At 34.7% G+C, this 20,221-nt stretch overlaps 1 protein-coding gene across 19 annotated transcripts in view; it reads right to left on the bottom strand.

The window, feature by feature from the left end:
- SCAPER (S-phase cyclin A associated protein in the ER) overlaps positions 1–20,221 on the bottom strand; it is a 491,770-nt gene that overhangs the window by 248,500 nt on the left and 223,049 nt on the right. For all 19 annotated transcript variants that reach the window (XM_055088136.1, XM_028495131.2, XM_024128925.3 and 16 more), the window contains one exon: positions 12,691–12,827. In XM_055088136.1, the coding sequence (XP_054944111.1) occupies positions 12,691–12,827 (137 nt within the window). The remainder of the gene's footprint in view (positions 1–12,690; positions 12,828–20,221) is intronic.

Below are 20,221 nucleotides of genomic sequence, written 5' to 3'. Positions count from 1 at the left end.
AATAAATAAATTTTAAAAATTGTTAGGTAGATTAGAAGCGGTTGCGAGCTTGCTAAAATGTAGATTCCTCACCTAAAACCAAGTTAATCAGAATCAACTGGCTGAAGCCCAAGAATCTATCTTTTAAATAGGATACCAAGTGATTCAGATGTAAGGGGTCAAAGACTACAGTTTGAAAATCATTGTCCTGTTTCATGATTTGATCTATATTAACAAAACAACATAAAACTTATCATTTATTGAGTTTTCTCTTAGATACTAGGCCAGTAGTTTTTAGAGTATGATGTGATGCCAGGGGGTCTCGGAGAATCTTTCAGAGGTACAAGGTAAAAACTCATTCATTCTCATTCTCTTACAAGCATACAATGGAGGTGAGACTATATGGCATGTGATATTACAACACAGAAGCAAATTTGAGAATCCAGATCTATTTTTCAAGCCAGACATTAAGAAAGTTAACATGACTCTTCTTACTAAATTTTTTGCTTGTTTTGGAAAAGTTATTTTTCACAATTTTTTTTTCATTTTTAGACCCTTTGTTTTATAAATTTATGTATTATTGCTTTGGCTAGAACTCACAGAATTATGTTCAAGACCAAGGGGGATAGTCTTTTTGGTTTGCTTCTGGTTTTAAAGGGAAGCATTTAATGGTTCACTATAAAACTGCTTATAGTTAGTTGGTTTAAAATAGACATGCTTTAGTAAGCTGGACAAGCACCCTTATTTCTTTTTTAGAAATTTAAGAACTCACTGTGAATATACCTAGTACTGAAGACTTAAGAAATAACATTCTTCAACTACTTTTTATACTATTACTTTGTAGCTCCCATTTCTAGATATGTAGACCCTCATATAATTTGTAAATGAAGTTCATTCACATGGTGCTTTACTTCCTTGTACTACCAGCATAATACAGCTCATCTGACTTACTGTGAAATACAGATCTTTTAATCTATTCAAAGTAACTCAATACATATTATACTTAGTATGTACACTTTCAGAATGGAGCTTTGTTTTCAACTGCAGTAGCTTTCCCCAGCTTAAATCTTTTGGTACCATCTTTTTATTACTTGGATTTTGAGCCTTAAAGTTTTATGATTATAAATGACAAAGATTAACACAGTTTAGAAGTTGATTGGCTAAAAATAAACTAAATAAAAGGTATACTCATAACAATTATGACTGGTCAAGAGAGTGAATGTCAGGAGAAAGAATAAGTCATCGTGAATGGCTGAAGGAAGTGCGAAGCAGTGAAGAGAACCACTAGGACAATCAAGACCTTTTTCCACTGTTCCTGCATTTCTCCATAGTATTACAATGCAACCCATGCCCTGTGTAGGAGCAGTTCTCTCACAGGATGGAAGTAAGTGGATTGTGATTTTTCTCTTTTAAACAAAATCTAGTATTTGGCTTTGTTTCCCATAAATCTGGGGAAGTCTTTATCCTGGTAGAAGGATAACTATGGAAGTCTTTATCCTGGAGGAAGCATAGTGACAGGTGAAGCAGTGAGGACTAAGGAGCAGCTCAGATCTGCCTTAAACAACTTTAGCTCTATTTTTTTTTAATTGAAGTATAATTGGCATACAATGTTATATTAGTTACAGGTGACAACATAGTGATTTGACATTTATATAAATTATGAGATGATTACCCCAATAAGTCTAGTTACTACCTGTCACCGTTTAAAGTTATTACAATATTATTGATTATATTCTGTATATTACATTCCCATGACGTATTTATTTTATAACTGGAAGTATCCCCTTCATCTGTATCTCCCTTCTCTCTAACTGCCTGCTCTCTGGCAACCACCAGTTTGTTCTCTGTATCTATAAATCTGTTTCTGTTTTGTTTTGTTAACTTTTGATTTTTTAGATTCCATATGTAAGTGAAATCATAAGGTATTTGTCTTTATCTGTCTGACTGACTTCATTTAGCATACCATCCTCCAGGTCTATTCATGTTATCAAAAATAGCAAGATCTCATTCCTTTTTATGGGTGACTAATAGTGTATTGTGTGTGTTTGTGTGTGTGTGTGTGTGTGTGTATCACATCTTCTTTATCCATTCAACTGTTGGTAGACATTTAAGTTGCTTCCAAATCTTGGCTATTGTAAATAATGCTGCAGTGATCACAGGAGTCCATATATCTTTGTGAATTAGTTTTCTTTTTGGGGGGTAATTACCTAGAAGTGAAATTTCTGGATTGTATGGTAGTTCTGTTTTTAATTTTTTGAGGAATTTCTACTGTTTTCCATAATGGCTGCATCAATTTACATTCCCACCAATGGGGAACAAAGGTTTCTTTTTCTCCATGCCCTCCCCAACACTTGTTATGTCTTTTTGATAATAGCCATTTTAACAGGTATGAGGTGGTATCTCATTGTGATTTTGATTTGCATTTCCCTGATGATTAGAGATGTTGAGCAATTTTTCATGTGCCTGTTGGCCATCTGTATGTCTTTGGAAAAATGTCTGTTCAGGTCCTCTGCCCATTTCTAATCAAATTTTTCCTGTTTTTGGTATTTAGTTGTATGAGTTCTTCATATATTCTGAATATTAACCCCTTATCAGGTATATGATTTGCAAATATCTTCTCCAATTCAGTAGGGTGCCTTTTTGTTTTGTTGCTGGTTTCCTTCACTGTACAGAAGCTTTTAAGTTTAGTCCCATTTGCTTATTTTTGCTATTTTTTTCTTTGCCTGAGGACTCAGATCCACATATATGTATCACTAATACTGACATCAAAGAGCTGACTGCCTATGTTTTCTTCTAGTAGTTTTATGGTTTCAGGTCTTACATTCAAGTCTGCAATCTATTCTGAGCTTATTATTTTTTTATTTTGTTTTGTTCTTGTTTTTTGCGGTACACGGGCCTCTCACTGTTGTGGCCTCTCTCGTTGCGGAGCACAGGCTCCGGACATGCAGGCTCAGTGGCCATGGCTCACAGGCCTAGCTGCTCTGCTGCATGTGGGATCTTCTCGGACCGGGGCACGAACCTGTGTCGCCTGCATCGGCAGGCGGACTCTCAACCACTGCGCCACCAGGGAAGCCCTCTGAGCTTATTTTTATATATGGTATAAGACAGTGGTCCAGATTCTTTCTATTCCATCAAGTTGTCCAGTTTTCCCAACATCATTTATTGAAGAAACTGTCTTTTCCCATTGTATAACCTTCGTTGTAGATTAACTGATCACATGTGCATGGGCTTATTCATGGGCTCTCTATTCTGTTCCATTGATCTATATGTCTGTTCTTGTGCCAGTACCATACTGTTTTGATGACTACTGCTTTATAGTATGCAGTTGGCCCTCTGTGTCTATAGGTTCAACCTCGATGGATTCAACCAACCACAGACTGAAAATATTAGAAAAAAATATTAGACAATATTAGACTGAAAATATTAGAAAGTTCCAAAAAGCTTAAATTTGCTGTGTCAGCAACTATTTACAAAGCATTTACAACTATTTACAGAGCATTTAAATTGTATTAGGTATTATAAGTAAGTTAGAGATGATCTAAAGTACATGGGATGATGTGTATAGGTTATATGCAAATAGTATGCCATTTTTATATGGGGGACTTGAACATCCACATAGTTTGGTACCCACAGGGGGTCCTGAAACCAATCTCCTGCAGATACTGATGGACAACTGTAGTTTGAAATCAGGAAGTATGATACCTGTAGATTTTTTCTTCCTTCTCAAGATTGCTTTGGCAAGTGTCCATTGACAGATGAATGGATAAAGAAGATGTGGCACATATATACAAAGGAATATTACTCAGCCATAAAAAGAAATGAAATTGAGTTATTTGTAGTGAGGGGGATGGACCTAGAGTCTGTCATACAGAGAGTGAAGTAAGTCAGAAAGAGAAAAACAAATACCATATGCTAACACATATATATGGAAACTTATATATACTACCAAATGTAAAATAGACAGCTAGTGGGAAGCAGCCGCATAGCACAGGGAGATCAGCTCGGTGCTTTGTGACCACCTAGAGGGGTGGGATGGGGAGGGTGGGAGGGAGACGCGAAGGGGAGGAGATGTGGGGATGTATGTGTATGTATAGTTGATTCACTTTGTTGTAGAGCAGAAACTAGCACACCATTGTAAAGCAACTGTACTCCAATGGGGATGTTTAAAAAAAAAAAAGATTGCTTTGGCTATTCAGGGTCTTTTGTGGTTCCATACAATTTTAGGATAATTTGTTCCAGTTATATGGAATATGCTATTGGTATTTTGATAGGGGTTACATTGGCTCTGCATATTCTTTTGGGTACTATGGCTATTTTAACAATATTAATTCTTCCAATCCATGAGCACAGTATAACTTTCCGTTTATTTATATTATCTTTAAATTCTTTCATCAATGATGAATAGTTTTTATCTTCTTGCTTAAATTTATCCCCAGATATTTTATTCTTCTTGATACACCTGCAAATGGGATTGTTTTCTTAATTTCTCTTTCTGATTGATAGTTTATTATTAGTGTATACAAATGCAACAGATTTCTGCGTATTAATTTTGTATCCTGCAACTTCACTGAATTCATTTATTAGGTCTAATAGATTTTTGATGAAGTGTTCACGGTTTCCAATTTCTAGTATCATGTCATCTGCAAATAGTGATAGTTTTACTTCTTCCTTTCCAATTTGGATGCCATTTATTTCTTTTTCTTGTCTGACTGCTATGGCTAGGAGTTCTAATAATATGTTAAATATCAGAGAGTGGGTATCTTTGTCTTGCTCCTGATCTTAGAGGAAAAGCTTTCACCTTTTTACTGTTGAAAATGATGTCATTTGTGAGTATGTCATATATAGCCCTTATTATGTTGAGGTACATTCTCCCTATGACCACTTTGTTGAGAGTTTTGATCATAAATGTATTTTAAATTTTGTCAAATGCTTTTTCTGCATCTATTGTGGTTATTATATGGTTTTTATCCTTCATTTTGTTAATGTTTTGTATCACACCGATTGATTTGCAGGTGCTAAACAATCCGTGCATCTGTGGAATAAATCCCACTTGCTTATGGTATATGATCCTTTTTATGGCTGAATTTGGTTTGCTAATATTTTGCTGAAGCTTTCTGCCTCTATGTTCATCAAGGATACTGGCCTCTAATTTTCTTATTTTGTAGAGTCTTTTTCTGGTTTTAGCATTAGGTGATACTGGCCTCATAGAATGAGTTTGGAAGCCTTCCTTCCTCTTCAGTTTTTTGGAACAGTTTGAGAAGAACAGGTATTTACTCTTCTTTAAACATTTGGTAGAATTCATCTGTGAAGCTGTCTGGTCCTGGACTTCTGTATGCTGAAAGTTTTTTTTTTTTTTAATTACTGATACACTTTCATTACTAGTGATTGGTCTATTCAGATTTTCTATTTCTTCCCGATTCAGTGTTGGAAGATGGTATATTTAGGAATTGTATATATAGGAGTTTATCCACTTCTCCTAAATTGCACAACTGTTCATGTATAATTGTTTGCAGTAGCCTCTCTTTCATTTCTGATTGTATTTTTTTGTGCCCACTCTTTTTCTTGAAGAGTCTGGCCAAAGGTTTGGCAATTTTGTTTATCTTTGCAAAGAACCGGCTCTTAGTTTCACTGATCTTTTCTATCGTATTTTTCACCTCTATTACATTTATTTCTGTTCTGATTTTTTTTTAACATCTTTATTGGAGTATAATTGCTTTACAATGTTGTGTTAGTTGCTGCTGTATAACAAAGTGAATCAGCTATATGTATACATATATCCCCATATCTCCTCCCTCTTGCATCTCCCTCCCATCCTCCCTAACCCACCCTTCTAGGTGGACACAAAGCACCGAGCTGATCTCCCTGTGCTAGGCGGCTCCTTCCCACTAGCTATCTATTTTACATTTGGTAGTGTATATATGCCCATGCCACACTCTCACTTCATCCCAGCTTACCCTTCCCCCTCCCCATGTACTCAAGTTCATTCTCTGCATCTGCGTCTTTATTCCTGTCCTGCCCCTAGGTTCTTCAGGTTTTTCTCTTTCTGACTTACTTCACTCTGTATGACAGACTCTAGGTCCATCCACCTCACTACAAATAACTCAGTTTCATTCCTTTTTATGGCTGAGTAATATTCCATTGTAGATATGTGCCACATCTTCTATATACATTCATCTGTCAATCGACACTTAGGTTGCTTCCATGTCCTGGCTATTGTAAATAGAGCTGCAATGAACATTGTGGTACATGACTCTTTGGGAATTATGGTTTTCTCAGGGTATATGCCCAGTAGTGGGACTGCTGGGTTATATGGTAGTTCTATTTTTAGCTTTTTAAGGAACCTCCATACTGTTCTCCATAGTGGAGGCCACCAACATCCTGCTACCAAAACCAGGCAAAGATGTCACAAAAAAAGAAAACTACAGGCCAATATCACTGATGAACATAGATGCAAAAATCCTCAACAAAATGCTAGCAAACAGAATCCAAAAGCACATTAAAAGGATCATACACCATGATCAAGTGGGGTTTATCCCAGGAACGCAAGGATTCTTCAATATACACAAATCAATCAATGTGATAAACTATATTAACAAACTAAAGGAGAAAAACCATATGATCATCTCAATGGATGCAGAAAAAGCTTTCGACAAAATTCAACACCCATTTATGATAAGAAACCCTCCAGAAAGCGGGCATAGAGGGAACTTACCTCAACATAATAAAGGCCATATATGACAAACCCACAGTCAACATCGTTCTCAATGGTAAAAAACCATTTCCACTAAGATCAGGAACAAGACAAGGCTGCCCACTCTCACCACTATTATTCAACATCGTTTTGGAAGTTTTAGCCACAGCAATCAGAGAAGAAAAAGAAATAAAAGGGTTCCAAATCAGAAAAGGAGAATTAAAACTGTCACTGTTTGCAGATGACATGATACTATACATAGAGAATCCTAAAGATTCTACCAGAAAACTACTAGAGCTAATCAATGAATTTGGTAGCAGCAGGATACAAAATTCATGCACAGAAATCTCTTGCATTCCTATACACTAATGATGAAAAATATGAAAGAGAAATTAAGAAAACACTCCCATTTACCATTGCAACAAAAAGAATAAAATACCTAGGAATAAATCTGCTCTGATCTTTATTATTTCCTTCTTTCTACTAACTTTGGCCCTCATTTCTTCTTCCCTTTCTTGTTGCTTTAGGTGTAAGGTTAGATTATTTATTGGAGATTTTTCTTGTTTCTTGAGCTAGGTCTGTATCTCTATAAATTCCCTCTTAGAACTATTTTGCTGCAACCCATAGGTTTTCAAAGGTTGTTTTTCCATGTTCATTTATCTCAAGGTACTGATATTCTTTTGACTTTCTCTTTGATTTCTTTGTTGACCCATTGATTAGTTAGTTTCATGTTGTTTAGTCTCCATGTGTGTGGTTTTTGTTTTCAGTTTTCTTCTTGTAGTTGATTTCCAGTTTCATACCATGGTGGTCAGAAAATGTTTTAAATGATTTCAATCTTCTTAAGTTCAATGAGACTTGTTTTGTGTCCTAGCATGTGATCCATACTAGAGAATGTTCCATGTGCACTTGAGAAGAATGTAAATTCTGCAGTCTTGGGATGGAATGGCTGTACATAACTGTTAAGTCTATCTGGTCTAATGTGTTGTTTAAGGCCAGTGCCCCCTTACTGATTTTCTGTTTTGATGATCTATCCATTGCTAAATTGGGGTACTGAAGTCATATGCTATTAATGTATTGCTATCAATCTGTTTTTTACATCTATTAATATTTGCTTTATATATTTAACATAGGTGCTCCTATGTTGGGTGTATAAATATTTACAGATGAATAGACAACAGTGAGATGGTAGACTTAAAACAACCCCAGCAATAATTTCATTAAATGTAAATTGATTAAAAACTGCAAATAACAGACACTGTTACACTGGATAAAAAGGGACGATTAAATCATATGACAATTATAGGAGATGCTAAAAATATATAAAAAGACACAGTTATAAGTTTAAAACTAAAAGAATTGGAAAAAAATTTATCATGTAAATAATAAGTGGAAATGGTAATTATTAGCATCAGAAAAAGTGGACTTCAGCATAAGGGATAGTACCAGATATAAAGAAGGACACTTAAAAATGGTAATATGATCAATTTGTCAAGAAGATAAAATAATACTAAATTTGTATATATCTAGCAATAAAGCTTCAAAATTTGAAGCAAAACTGGAAAAAACTAACATGAGAAATAGATAAATCCACAATTATATTTAGAAATGTTAATATTCTTCTTTATGTAACTGATACAAGATGAAATGGACAATACCAGAGATAAAATACAAATTTTAACAACACTATCAACCAAACACACCTAAGTGACACTACAGAAAATGCACTTACCACAAGCAAAATATACATGCTTTTCAAGTAAACATGCAGCATTGACCAAGACAGACCAGATGCTGAAGATAAAATTCTCAATGAGTTTAAAGGAATTGAAATTGTGTGCAGTAGCATCTCTGACCACAGGAAAAAAAGGCAAAAAGATACATGAAAAGTTGCCAATTATTTGGAAATTAAGCAATACATTTTTAAGTAGCCAATGGGTCAGTGAAATTGAAAAATATTTTGAACTGAATGAAAATTAAGACACAACATCGAAAATACTGGAATACAGTTTAAGCAGGGCTTAGAGGAAATTTTATAGGTGTAATTTCAAACACTAGAAAAGAAGAGAGGTTTCAAGTCAGTAATCTAAGCTTCCACCTTAGGAATTTAGGAAAAAAGGCAAAATAAATATAGAGTAAAGACAGGTAAAAATAATAAAGTACATAAATCAATAAAATAGAAAACAATAAAGTAGAGAAGAATCAATGACTGCAAAAGTTCATTCTTGAAAAGATTAATAAAACTGATAAATTCCTGGACAGAGTGATCAAAGAAAAAAGAAAAAAAACCAACAATTACAATTTTTAGGAATGAAAAATTGTATGTTACTACAGATCCATACAGGCTTAATAAAATATGGGAATTTTTTTTAAACTAGTTTTTAGAGCAGCTTCAGGATCACAGTAAAATTGAAAGTTGCAGAGATTTCCTATACACCTACTGCCCTGAACATGCATAGCCTCCTGCATGATCAATATCCTCAACATGCATAGCCTCCTGAATGATCAGTGATGATGGCCATTCTGACCAGTGTGAGGTGATACCTCACTGTAGTTTTCATTTGCATTTCTCTAATAATTAGCAATGTTGAGCATCTTTTCATGTGTGTATTGGCCATATGTATTTCTTCTTTGGAGAAACGTCTATTTAGGTCTTCTGCCCATTTTTCGATTGAGCTGTTTGTTTTTTTCTTATTGAGTTGTATGAGCTGTTTGTATATTTTAGAAATTAAGCCCTTGTTGGTAGCATCTATATGGAAAAATAAACTTGGACCAATGCTTCCTATCATACCCACTAGTTTATTTGAGATGGATCATAAATGTAAATGCCAAAGCTAAAATTACAAGGCTTCTAGAAAAAAAAATATGGAGGCTTTTTAACCTCTGGTCAGACAAAAACCTCTTAGAACCCAGAAAGCGTAAAAACAAAAAAGAACATATTGATAAAACAGACTTCATCACGATTTAAAAACTTTTGCTTATTAATAGCTATCATTAACAAAATGTATAGGCAAGCTCCAGATTCAGAAAAAAATTCACAAGACACATATTTGACTAAGAATGTGTACCTAGAATATATAAACAACTCAAAAATAAAGTGACAACTTTTAACATGTGCAAAAACCTTCAACAGACACATCATAAAGGAAGATATGAATGGTTAAAAAGCACATGGAAAGATACTCAATACATATCATCAGTCACTAGGGAAATGCAAATTAGAATCACAATGAGATACCACTATGCTCACACTGGAATCAGGTTAAAATTTTAAAAACTCACAATACCAAGTACTGACAAATTGTTGAGCAACTGGAACTCCCACAGTTTGCTGATGGGAGTGTAAAACAGTACAACCACTGTGGAAAACAGTGTGGTATTATACTTTTAAGTATTTACCCAAGAGAAATGAAAATGTGTATACACCCACAGACTTGATAGGAGCTTAATTTACAAAGGCCAAAAATTGGAAACCCAAATGTCTATCAACATATGAACAGATAAAAATTTGTGGGACATGCACACAATGGATATGTTTAGCAATGAAAAAGAACAAACTATATACATGCCACAACACAGATAAGTCTGAAAAACAGTATACAGTTGACCCTTGAATAACATGGCTTTTAACTATGTGTGTCTACTTATACATGGATTGTTTCCAATAGTAAATACTATAGTACTACACAATCCCCAGTTGGTTGAACCCATGGTTGTGGAAACATGGATACAGAGGAACTGCAGATATGGGGGACCAATAAGTTATATGTGGATTTTTTGACTGTATGGAGAGTCAGTGCCCCTAACCCTCTCATTGTTCAAGGATCAACTGTACTTACTAAAAGAAGCCAGCCACAAAGGAACCTGATTTCATTTGTATATATTTCTAGAACAGGAAAAACTAATCTATAATGATAGAAAGCAGATCAGTGGTTACCAAACACCAGGAGTGGTGGAAGACCGACTGGAAAGATACACAAAGACACTCTGTGGAGTAATGGAAATGTTCTAAACTTTGATAGGAGTATGGCTTACATAAGTATCTAGATTTGGCAAAACTATACAATCTGTACATTAGAGATCTCTACTTTCACTTAAATAAATCATACTTCAATGAAAAAAGTCTATACAGATAAGTATGCATAAAAAGGATATATATGTCAAAATATTAGTATCAGAATTATAGTTTTTTTCTATAACTTAAAGATATTCTTTAATAAACTAGCATTATTACTATATATATTATATATATTATGTTACTATATATATATTAATATATATGTGTATGTGTGTGTGTGTATATATATATATATATATATATAACTATACTATACTTCCCTGAAGGACCTCACTGAAAAGGTGACATTTGAGCAAAGACCTGAAGGAGGTAAGGGAGCTAATCTCTATAGATATAAGTAGGAAGAGCCATCCAGGAAAACTGAAGTACTGAAGTTTAAAAGCCCTGAGGTTTTGAGAAGAGAAGTGACGTGATCTGACATTTTAACAGGTTCACTTTGGCTAGCGTGTTTGGAATAGGCAGTAAGCAGCCAAGGATAGAAACAAAGAAACTAGTCAGAGGAGTACGGCAATAATCCAGGTGAGATATGATAGAGGCTTGGTTGAAGGAGGAAGTAGTAATTCTAGAGAAAGACAGTCAAATTCTGAATGTATTTTAAAGCAAAGCTAACATTATTTGCAGTTAGATTGGATGAGTAGTATGGGAGAAAGAAAAAGGTCAAGGACAACTTCAAGGGTTTTGGCATACACAACTAGAACAGAGTACCTGGTCATTATGATAGGGAAGACTATGGGACAAGGACGGTTTTTTTTCGGGAGGGGTGTTGCAGAGAAGAAGCAGGAGCTTGTTGTTTGGACATACTAAGTTTGAGTAAAACTGAAGATATATAAAATTGGTGGTCATCAGCAAATGGAGAATATTTAAAGCCACAGAACTGGGTCAACTAGCCAAGGGAACATGTACACAGAGGAAAAAAAAAGAAAGGTCCAAAGAATGGACTCTACAGCATTTCAGGACCTCAGCAAGTTCTTAGCACAAACTAGAAATGAAGGTCAGTAATACCCTGAAGTATATACTGCAAAACTATTTTTAGAAACTTGGAGGAACTTCAAAATATATAATCAAAAAAGCCTTTTCTATTCTTTGCCTGAATGAGTACTCTCAAGTTTTCACTGATTCTATAAGATGAAATGGACACCTTTTTAAATTACAATCTGAAATTGGAAACTATAGAGAGATAACCCCTGCTCACCATTATTCTAGACCTGTATTTCTGTAATCCATGGGTGAAGCGTCTCTATCTTTCATACCATTTGGGAATAAAGGTATAACAACATAGTCATACTACCTTCCTTCAAATAGCAAAGAACTATCTTCCAAGGAGGAACTACACATTTGTGTCCTCGAACAAGACTCATCAGTCATCAGATGATGCTCAAAGCTTGTGAGGTAATGATATACTACACAGCTGTCTGATGCTCAGATATCACTTTGGAGGCAGATGATAAACTACAGATCTGACAACTCACTTTCCATTTCAAGATATTTCTTGAACTTTTTCTTGTTGTGACAGGCTACCAAATTGATTAAACCTAGTCATGGGATTTGACACTACAGCCAGCAGACTTCTATTTGTTGATTGCTATTGATTTTCTTTGATACTTCATTTAAAAATCAATAGTTGGAAAGAAAAATAGGCTTGGTTTACACATACTTAAACATACTATTGTATGCTGAAGGAGGCACAAGTTTGGCAGGGCTTTGGCATCCAATTATAAGAAGAGCTCTTAACAGGTGAAAGCAAGGGCTTTAGATCGATATGCAGTTTTCTTTCTCAATCAAAGAAAGTGGCTATAAATTAGGCTCATCAGTGTTATTTTCAAGGCTTTCTTGAAGCAAACAAGTTTAAACTTTTTTGGCAGGGAGAGAGGGTCTTCCTTGGATTTACATTAAAAAAGATATATCACTAAGAGTTTTTCTTTGTTTTTAAGGATATTTTTAGTACCTGAAGTTCATCCGGGCTTTTATCTTTTTGGCTTTTTTTTTGTTTTTTTGCCGCTCTTCTCCTTCTTTCAAAGGCTCTGGTGGAGCTGCACTTTCAACCACAATGTCAATAATATACTTCTTTAAGGAAAGGTGCTCCTGCAAGATAAATAAATGAAATAATGGTGATGATGATGATGATTAAGAAATAACATAGCTTTGGTACAGACTACAGTGAGTATAAAAGAATATATAGATGAAAGTAAAAGTAATCTCTATGAAATACTGGTTTCAAAAATTGCTTGGAGAAAAATTGAAGAAACTGTTTTACTTGAGATTTTCATTGACTCATCAAACCTTTGCGGCACATCAATTGTGCTAAATGCTAAGGATACAGCAACATATCCCTGTGCGTTGCAACCCTACACTGCAGCAGGAGAGGTAAAATATGTACACAAATATATAATACCAAGCTTGAGAGCTAGAGTGCTATAGGAGCTCAAAAGGGGAAACAAGATCACTGTTCACTCAGGGTGAAGAGGAAAGATTTTAAGAAGGAAGCACCATGTCTGCTATCCCTTGAAGGATGGATTGAATTTGAACATATGGATATTGGGGATGTGTGTATTTGTTTGGGCTGGTAGTTGGTAAAGGTGGCAGGAAGGAGGAAGGAAAAGGGCATCTCAGAAAACAGGCAGAGATGAGAAAGTGGAAGGTGGTTACTGGCAGCAGAAGTTGGCCCCACTGCCCTCCTTAGCCATCTTGGATTTTACGGCTCATCACTGTAATCACTCCCTTGCATGTACACAACTCACTTGCCCCTCTGTTCTTCTTTCATACTTGCCTGGAAAAATCCTAACCCTAAATCCAACTCTTTCCCTACTCTGTACCCATAACTGAGCAGATTAATATGGCTATAATTACAAACCATGTTGACTACTGTAACTTTAAATTTATGACGTTACACGTCAAATGGGCTCCAGTACTGCCAGGCAATTAAGCAACCTTAGTCTACTTTACCCACATTCTCCTTCCTAGACATTATCTTAGACCCTCACCTTAAATTTCCAACGCCATTAGAACTGTAGATCATTTCTTTCTCCCTGACACTCTTTCTTCACTAGGTTACTAGACATCACATTGTCCCCCTAACTCCAGCTGTACCTTCTATGTTTTCCTTGCTAGATCCTTTTCCTCTTCTTGACTGGTAAATGTTAAACATCTCAGACCTATCCTCAGATCTTCCCTCTTCTCTATTCAAACTTATCCATCAAGTGCAGTGACTTGAAATATTATTCACACAGGCAATTCCCAAATTTTTATCCCTAGTCCAGACCTCTCCCCTGAACTCCATTCCTATATCAAACTGCCTCCTGAAAATCTCCACTTAAGTAGAATATTTCCACCATAAGCATTTCCAAAATAATATTCTACAACAAAACTCTTACGCTCCCAATATAAATTGCTCTTAGAGTGTTCAGTAAATGGTACCACTATTTGTACAATTGCTCACATCTAATACACTAGTAAATCCTATCAGCTCTACTTTCAAATATACCCATATTAATCCCAATCCAATCACTTCTCCCCACCACCATCACCTAGTCTAAGGCATAATCAGCTCTCATCCATATTATCCCAATAGTCTCTTAAATGTTCTTGCAGCTTCTATGATCTCCAAATCTTTCCTTTACAAAATCAGCGACTTTTAAAAATATAAATCACATCGTATCATTCCTCTTATCAAAATCTTGAGTTCTCATCACATTTAGGGTCAAATCCAAAGTCCCTACCATGGCCTACTAAGCCCCCACATCATCAACCTCTCTCACCTCATCTTACACTATTCTCTCCTTTGTTCACTCCTTTCTAACCACAGTGGAGTGGATGCTGTTGTCCCTCACATTCATCAGGAATGGTAGTGCATCAGGACTCTTGTTTCCTTAGCCAAGAATATTCTTCTCCAAGTACTTGCATAGTTTCAGGTAAAATGAACACCCAATCTTAAGTAACACCTTTCTATTATTTGCCATCTTCTTATTTTATTTTTTTCATAGGACTTGTCTAATATTAGTGCCTAACATCAATATTCATTTGCAATCTCCTGCACTAGAATATAAGTTTATGAGGGCACTGACTTCGTTTTGCTCAGTGATGTTTCAGTGTCTGGTACTGTGCCTGGCATATGGTAGGCACTCAATAAGTAAATGTTAAATGAATGATGGGAAGAGGGTGAGGTAATAAGATCTAAAATAGTATTTGTGGTCAAATGAATGAAGGTGGTCAAAACGTACAAACTTCCAGTTATAAGATAAATAAATCCTGGGAATGTAATGTACAACATAGTGTCTATAGTTAACAATACTGTATTGTATATTTGAAAGTTGCTAAGAGAATAGATCCTGAAAGTTCTCATCACAAGAAAAAATAATTGTTAACTATGTGTGGTGATAGACTTTAACTAAACTTATATGGTAAGTAAGTTTACATTTAACACACTATATATATCAAACATTATGTTGTACACCTAAAACTAACACAAATGTTCGGTCAATTATATCTCAATTTAAAAAAAGACAAAAATAGTATTTATGAGGGTTTATTCTACAACATACATTGAGGTAAGTACTTTACATATGATCATTTAGTCCTTTAAACTATACTAAAAGGTATATATTGTTATTATTCCCATTTTAACGATGAGGAAACAAACACAGAATCAAATAACTTTTCTGAAGTTAAAAGGTCAAGATCATGACTAAGCAGCTTTGCAGGTAGTAGTGATAGAGCCTAAGTTTAAACCCAGACAGAATGATTATGGAGTCTATATTCTTCACTAGTACCTTACATATATGGCTGGAAAATGAGTGTGAGTCATAGAGTTGTGCTCATTATGAAACTTTTATGCTTAGTGAAGTCAGACAGAGAAAGACAAATCTTTTATGTTCTCTCTTATATGTGGACTCCAAGAAATAAAACAAATGGATATAACCAAACAGAAACAGACTTACATTCAGAGAACAAACTAGTGGTTACCACTGGGGCGAGGGATAGGGAGGGGCAAGACAGTGGAAGGGGATTAAGAGGTACAAGCTACTAGTTATGAAATAAAGAAGATACAAGGATGTAGTGTACAGCACAGGGAATATAAATATATATATGTTATATAACTGTAAATGGAGTATAATCTATGTAAATATTGAATCACTGTGTTGTACAACTGACACTAATATAAGATTGTAAATCAACCATACTTCAATAAAAAAGAAACTTTTCAATTCATAAACCTACCAAAAAAGCAAAACAGAAACTCCACAACCAAAGGCAGAAAATATTCTCTCAAATGCAGAAGCAATTATTTTCTTTATTTAATCATTTATTAAATACTTACTGTGATCAGCAAAGGGCTAAAGTGCATACATTATTTCCTAAAATCTTTACAACCCCACAGAACAGGTGGCAATATGTTTACATTTTACAGATATTTAACAAAGGCTCAAAGAGGTTCAATATTATGTCCATGATCACAAAACTCAAGTTCAAAACCACAACTGGCTGACTTCACAAGATCAACCTTTTTTACTACTCCACATTCCCTCCCTCTACACTGCTCATGTGGGCTGAGTCTCTGACATCTAATTTCTATCACTGCGTTAAGGAAAGGAAATCTGCTAAATGACATCTTCAATTTTGTGAAAAGTTCAATTATACTATTTTCAGTTGTACATAAATGTTATTTACATATCTAATAGAATCCATTAAGTATTAATAGGACACTTATTACAAAAATGCAGACATTATACAGAAAAATTTGGATTCTATCCAGAACAAAAAAAATTGCATCTTTTAAAAAGACACTACATTTACATACACGTTCACACATACAACACACATCAGGCACTCAAATTTATGTTAATTTTTTTAAAACCGCAAAAATAAAAACAAATGAGAATATATATTTTTGTTTGACTTAACTTTTTTCTTAATACAAAATCAACATGTTAATTATAGAAAATATGAATAAAACTAAGAAATAAAAATCTCCTATAATCTTACCACCTAAAAATAATTATTTGAGTATATCATCCAGACATTTTTCTTCATACATATTTTTATTAAAATGGGCATACCTTTTATAATATTTTATAATCTGCTTTTTAAATTTAATATTGCAAATATATTCATACCATTAAATAATGTTCTAGAACATAATCTACTGATTATAGCAGTACACCTAATTTTACCAAATGTTTTTTGTTAGATATTTGGATTTATTTTATTTATTCAATATAATAAATACCAGGGCAATAAATACTCCTATAGTTAAAATTTTAAACACAGAGTATATTATTCCTTTATGATCAAATCATAGAACTGAAATTCCTGGGTTACAGATTACACATATTTTTAAGGCTTTTCATATGTATTCTGAACAACCAAAATGAGAATTAAGTCCCCACAAGTGATGTGCTAGTACCTAGTGTTTCTGTTTTCTTTTGTCTTTTTTTTTTTTGTAAATACGTCAATTTGTTAGCTGAAAAAGTGATATTAGTATGCTTAACCATTTGTTTGTATTTTGTCTTCTGTGACTTAAAATGTGTCTTTTGTCTGGCTTTCTATAGACACATTTCAAGCTTTTATAGATTTGCTTCTAGTGGTTTGCATTATGTTTTCACTTTTTGTAAGAAAGAGACCGCCTTTTGACGATAAAAGAAATGCATTGTTGGATGTGACACAGGATGATTAATAGTTATTTTTCCATTAAAAAAAAGCATGAAGACTATACAGGAAGAAGGTTTTGAGATGGTTTCTGAAGATACAGAACATGCACAAAGAAGGTTTTACAACACTGAGAAGTGGTTGAGAAAATTATGGTATATTTCTATGATGAAGTATTAGTCATTAAAACACTTATGAGAATTCTGAGAAGATGAAGGCAGTGGTAGCAATGTTTAAGATCCTCTCTGAATCATCATATAAATCAGAAAAAACAATTAGATAGCAAAAACAACACCTACAGAAAATATTTACAACAAAGTAAGTGACAAGGTATCCCCACAGCCTCCAAATAGAAGAGGGTGAGGACAAACTACCAATAGGTCAGCTGCGTTTCAGTGTCTTTGAAGGAGAAATCAGAGGGGAACAACAAGAGTGAATAATGAACTTGAGAACAGAACCCTAAAAGGAACTGTTTTTCACTGGAGAGTTCAATAGGCCAATTTGTGAACAACATCTAAAACTGAGAGGGGTTTCCCACTCAAATGGCAGGTGAGTAAAAGGTGCCTGCATTAAGAAGGTCTGAACAGTGTGGTGAAAGCTAGGCCCTATGAACTTTCGAAACTGAGCCAAGGAGAAACTGTTAAAAAAGAAACTTAATTAAGCCAACTAGGGATAATTGAGACAAAGGGGGAAAAAGCCTCGATAAAAGCAGAGCAGGGAAACAGAATCAAGAAATTTTAGAAAGCAAGTCACTATATTTTTCACAAAAACAATAGAAGAGGGAGCTCTAAGAAGTTAGAATACGTACCCTGAGTCACAACTCATTATAAAAGTCTTATAAAACCAATTCCACATAAAAATAAGCAATACAAAAGTAGCAAGCTCAAATGTCAAACTTATTAAAAGAAAAAGAAAATAAGTAGAATAGCAACACTACAACAATGAAAACACACCAAAAAAATCCACAGAAAACATCAAAATGTAACCTTCTATTTCAAAATAAACTAAAACAAATACAGAAAATGTTCTAACACAAATCGCCATCCTTAAACCTCAGCATTTAGGTCACAGAACTCAACGAAGACTGCAAAAGGAAATAAATCATTTAAGAAATGAAGATAAAATAGATGACAAAAGAGAGAATAAACACAACAAATAATGCCTCAGACAACTAAAAGATAAAAGGTAGAAAAATACTTAAAGCAAAAGAAATAAAAATTATTTGAGAGTAAGTGGAAAAGCAGAAGATAGAGAAAGATGCAGCAAACTGAACAGGAGTGCCTGAAAAAGAAAATCAAACCAAGGGAACAAATCAAATATTAAAAAAACTATAATTCAAGAAAACTTTCCTGAAAAAGAATATAATTAAATATTGAAAGAGTAAACCACATATCTGAAAATACTGACCCAGAGTGGCTAATACCAAGGCATATTGTATTATGATTTCTAAAAATATAATATATACAAAAAATTAGATTATCATCAGCCCTTTTGACAGTAGTATTTTATGCCAGAAGAAAATGAAGTACAGTAGTCCCCCCTTATCCTCGGTTTCACTTTCTGTGGTTTCAGTTACCTGTGGTCACCAGGGTCTGACAATATTAAATGGAAAATTCCAGAAATAAACAATTCATAAGTTTTAAATTATGTATTGTTCTGAGTAGTGTCATGAAGTCTCACACCAACCTGCTACATGGCCTGGATGTAAATCTTCCTTTGTCCAGTGTTTCCATGCTGTACCTACCCATTAGTCACTTAGTAGCCATCTAGGTTATCAGATGGATTGTGGTATGGCAGTGCTTGTTTTTAAGTAATGCTACTTTACTTAATAATGGTCCCAAAGCACAGGAGTAGTGATACTGGCAATTCAGATATTCTCTTACTTGTCTAATTTATAAATTAAACTTTATCACAGGTATTTATGTATAGGAAAAAACAATACAGCTGACCCTTGAAAAACATGGGGGTTAGTGATGCTAATCCTCACAGTCAAAAATCTACACGTAGGGCTTCCCTGGTGGTGCAGTGGTTGAGAGCCCACCTGCCGATGCAGGGGACACGGGTTCGTGCCCCGGTCCGGGAAGATCCCACATGCTGCGGAGCAGCTGGGCCCGTGAGCCATGGCCGCTGAGCCAGCGCTCTGCCACGGGAGAGGCCACAGCAGTGAGAGGCCCACATAGCACAAAAAAAAAAAAATCTACATGTAATCTTACAGTTGGCCTTCCATGTTCACAGATTCAACCAACCACAGATCATTTTATTGAAAATAATCCAGGTATAAGTGGACTCGCATAGTTCAAACCCGTGTTGTTTAAGGATTAACTGTATATATAGTATTTGGTACTACCCATGGTTTCAGGCATCCATTAGGGTCTTGGAACATATCCTCCAAGGATGAGAGTGGACTACTGTAATGTATTTAGTATTTTTTAAAGAAAGAAATGTGAGCTAAGGATTTTATATCCAACAAAACCAACTTTCAAGTATGAAAAGCACAGATAAACTGTTATCAACATTTAAAAAAACCTCAGAGAATATTACTCTCATAAGACCTTCCTGAAGAATCTACTACAGAACAAGCCTCAGAAAACCAACATGACTAGAGAGACACAGACATAAGACTAGTGGTAAACATTACAAATACACTTATAGAACTAAGACTACACTAGCAATTAAAAGCTAAAGAAGACTGAACCAGGAAGAAATAGAAAATATAAACAGACCAATCACAAGCACTGAAATTGAAACTGTGATTAAAAATCTTCCAACAAACAAAAGCCCAGGACGAGATGGATTCACAGGCAAATTCTATCAAACATTTAGAGAAGAGCTAA

This window comes from Physeter macrocephalus, chromosome 11 (assembly GCF_002837175.3).
Source record: "Physeter macrocephalus isolate SW-GA chromosome 11, ASM283717v5, whole genome shotgun sequence".
NCBI lineage: Eukaryota > Metazoa > Chordata > Mammalia > Artiodactyla > Physeteridae > Physeter > Physeter macrocephalus.
Note: the sequence above shows the minus strand (reverse complement) of the source record. Positions and strands in the feature narration are given on the sequence as shown.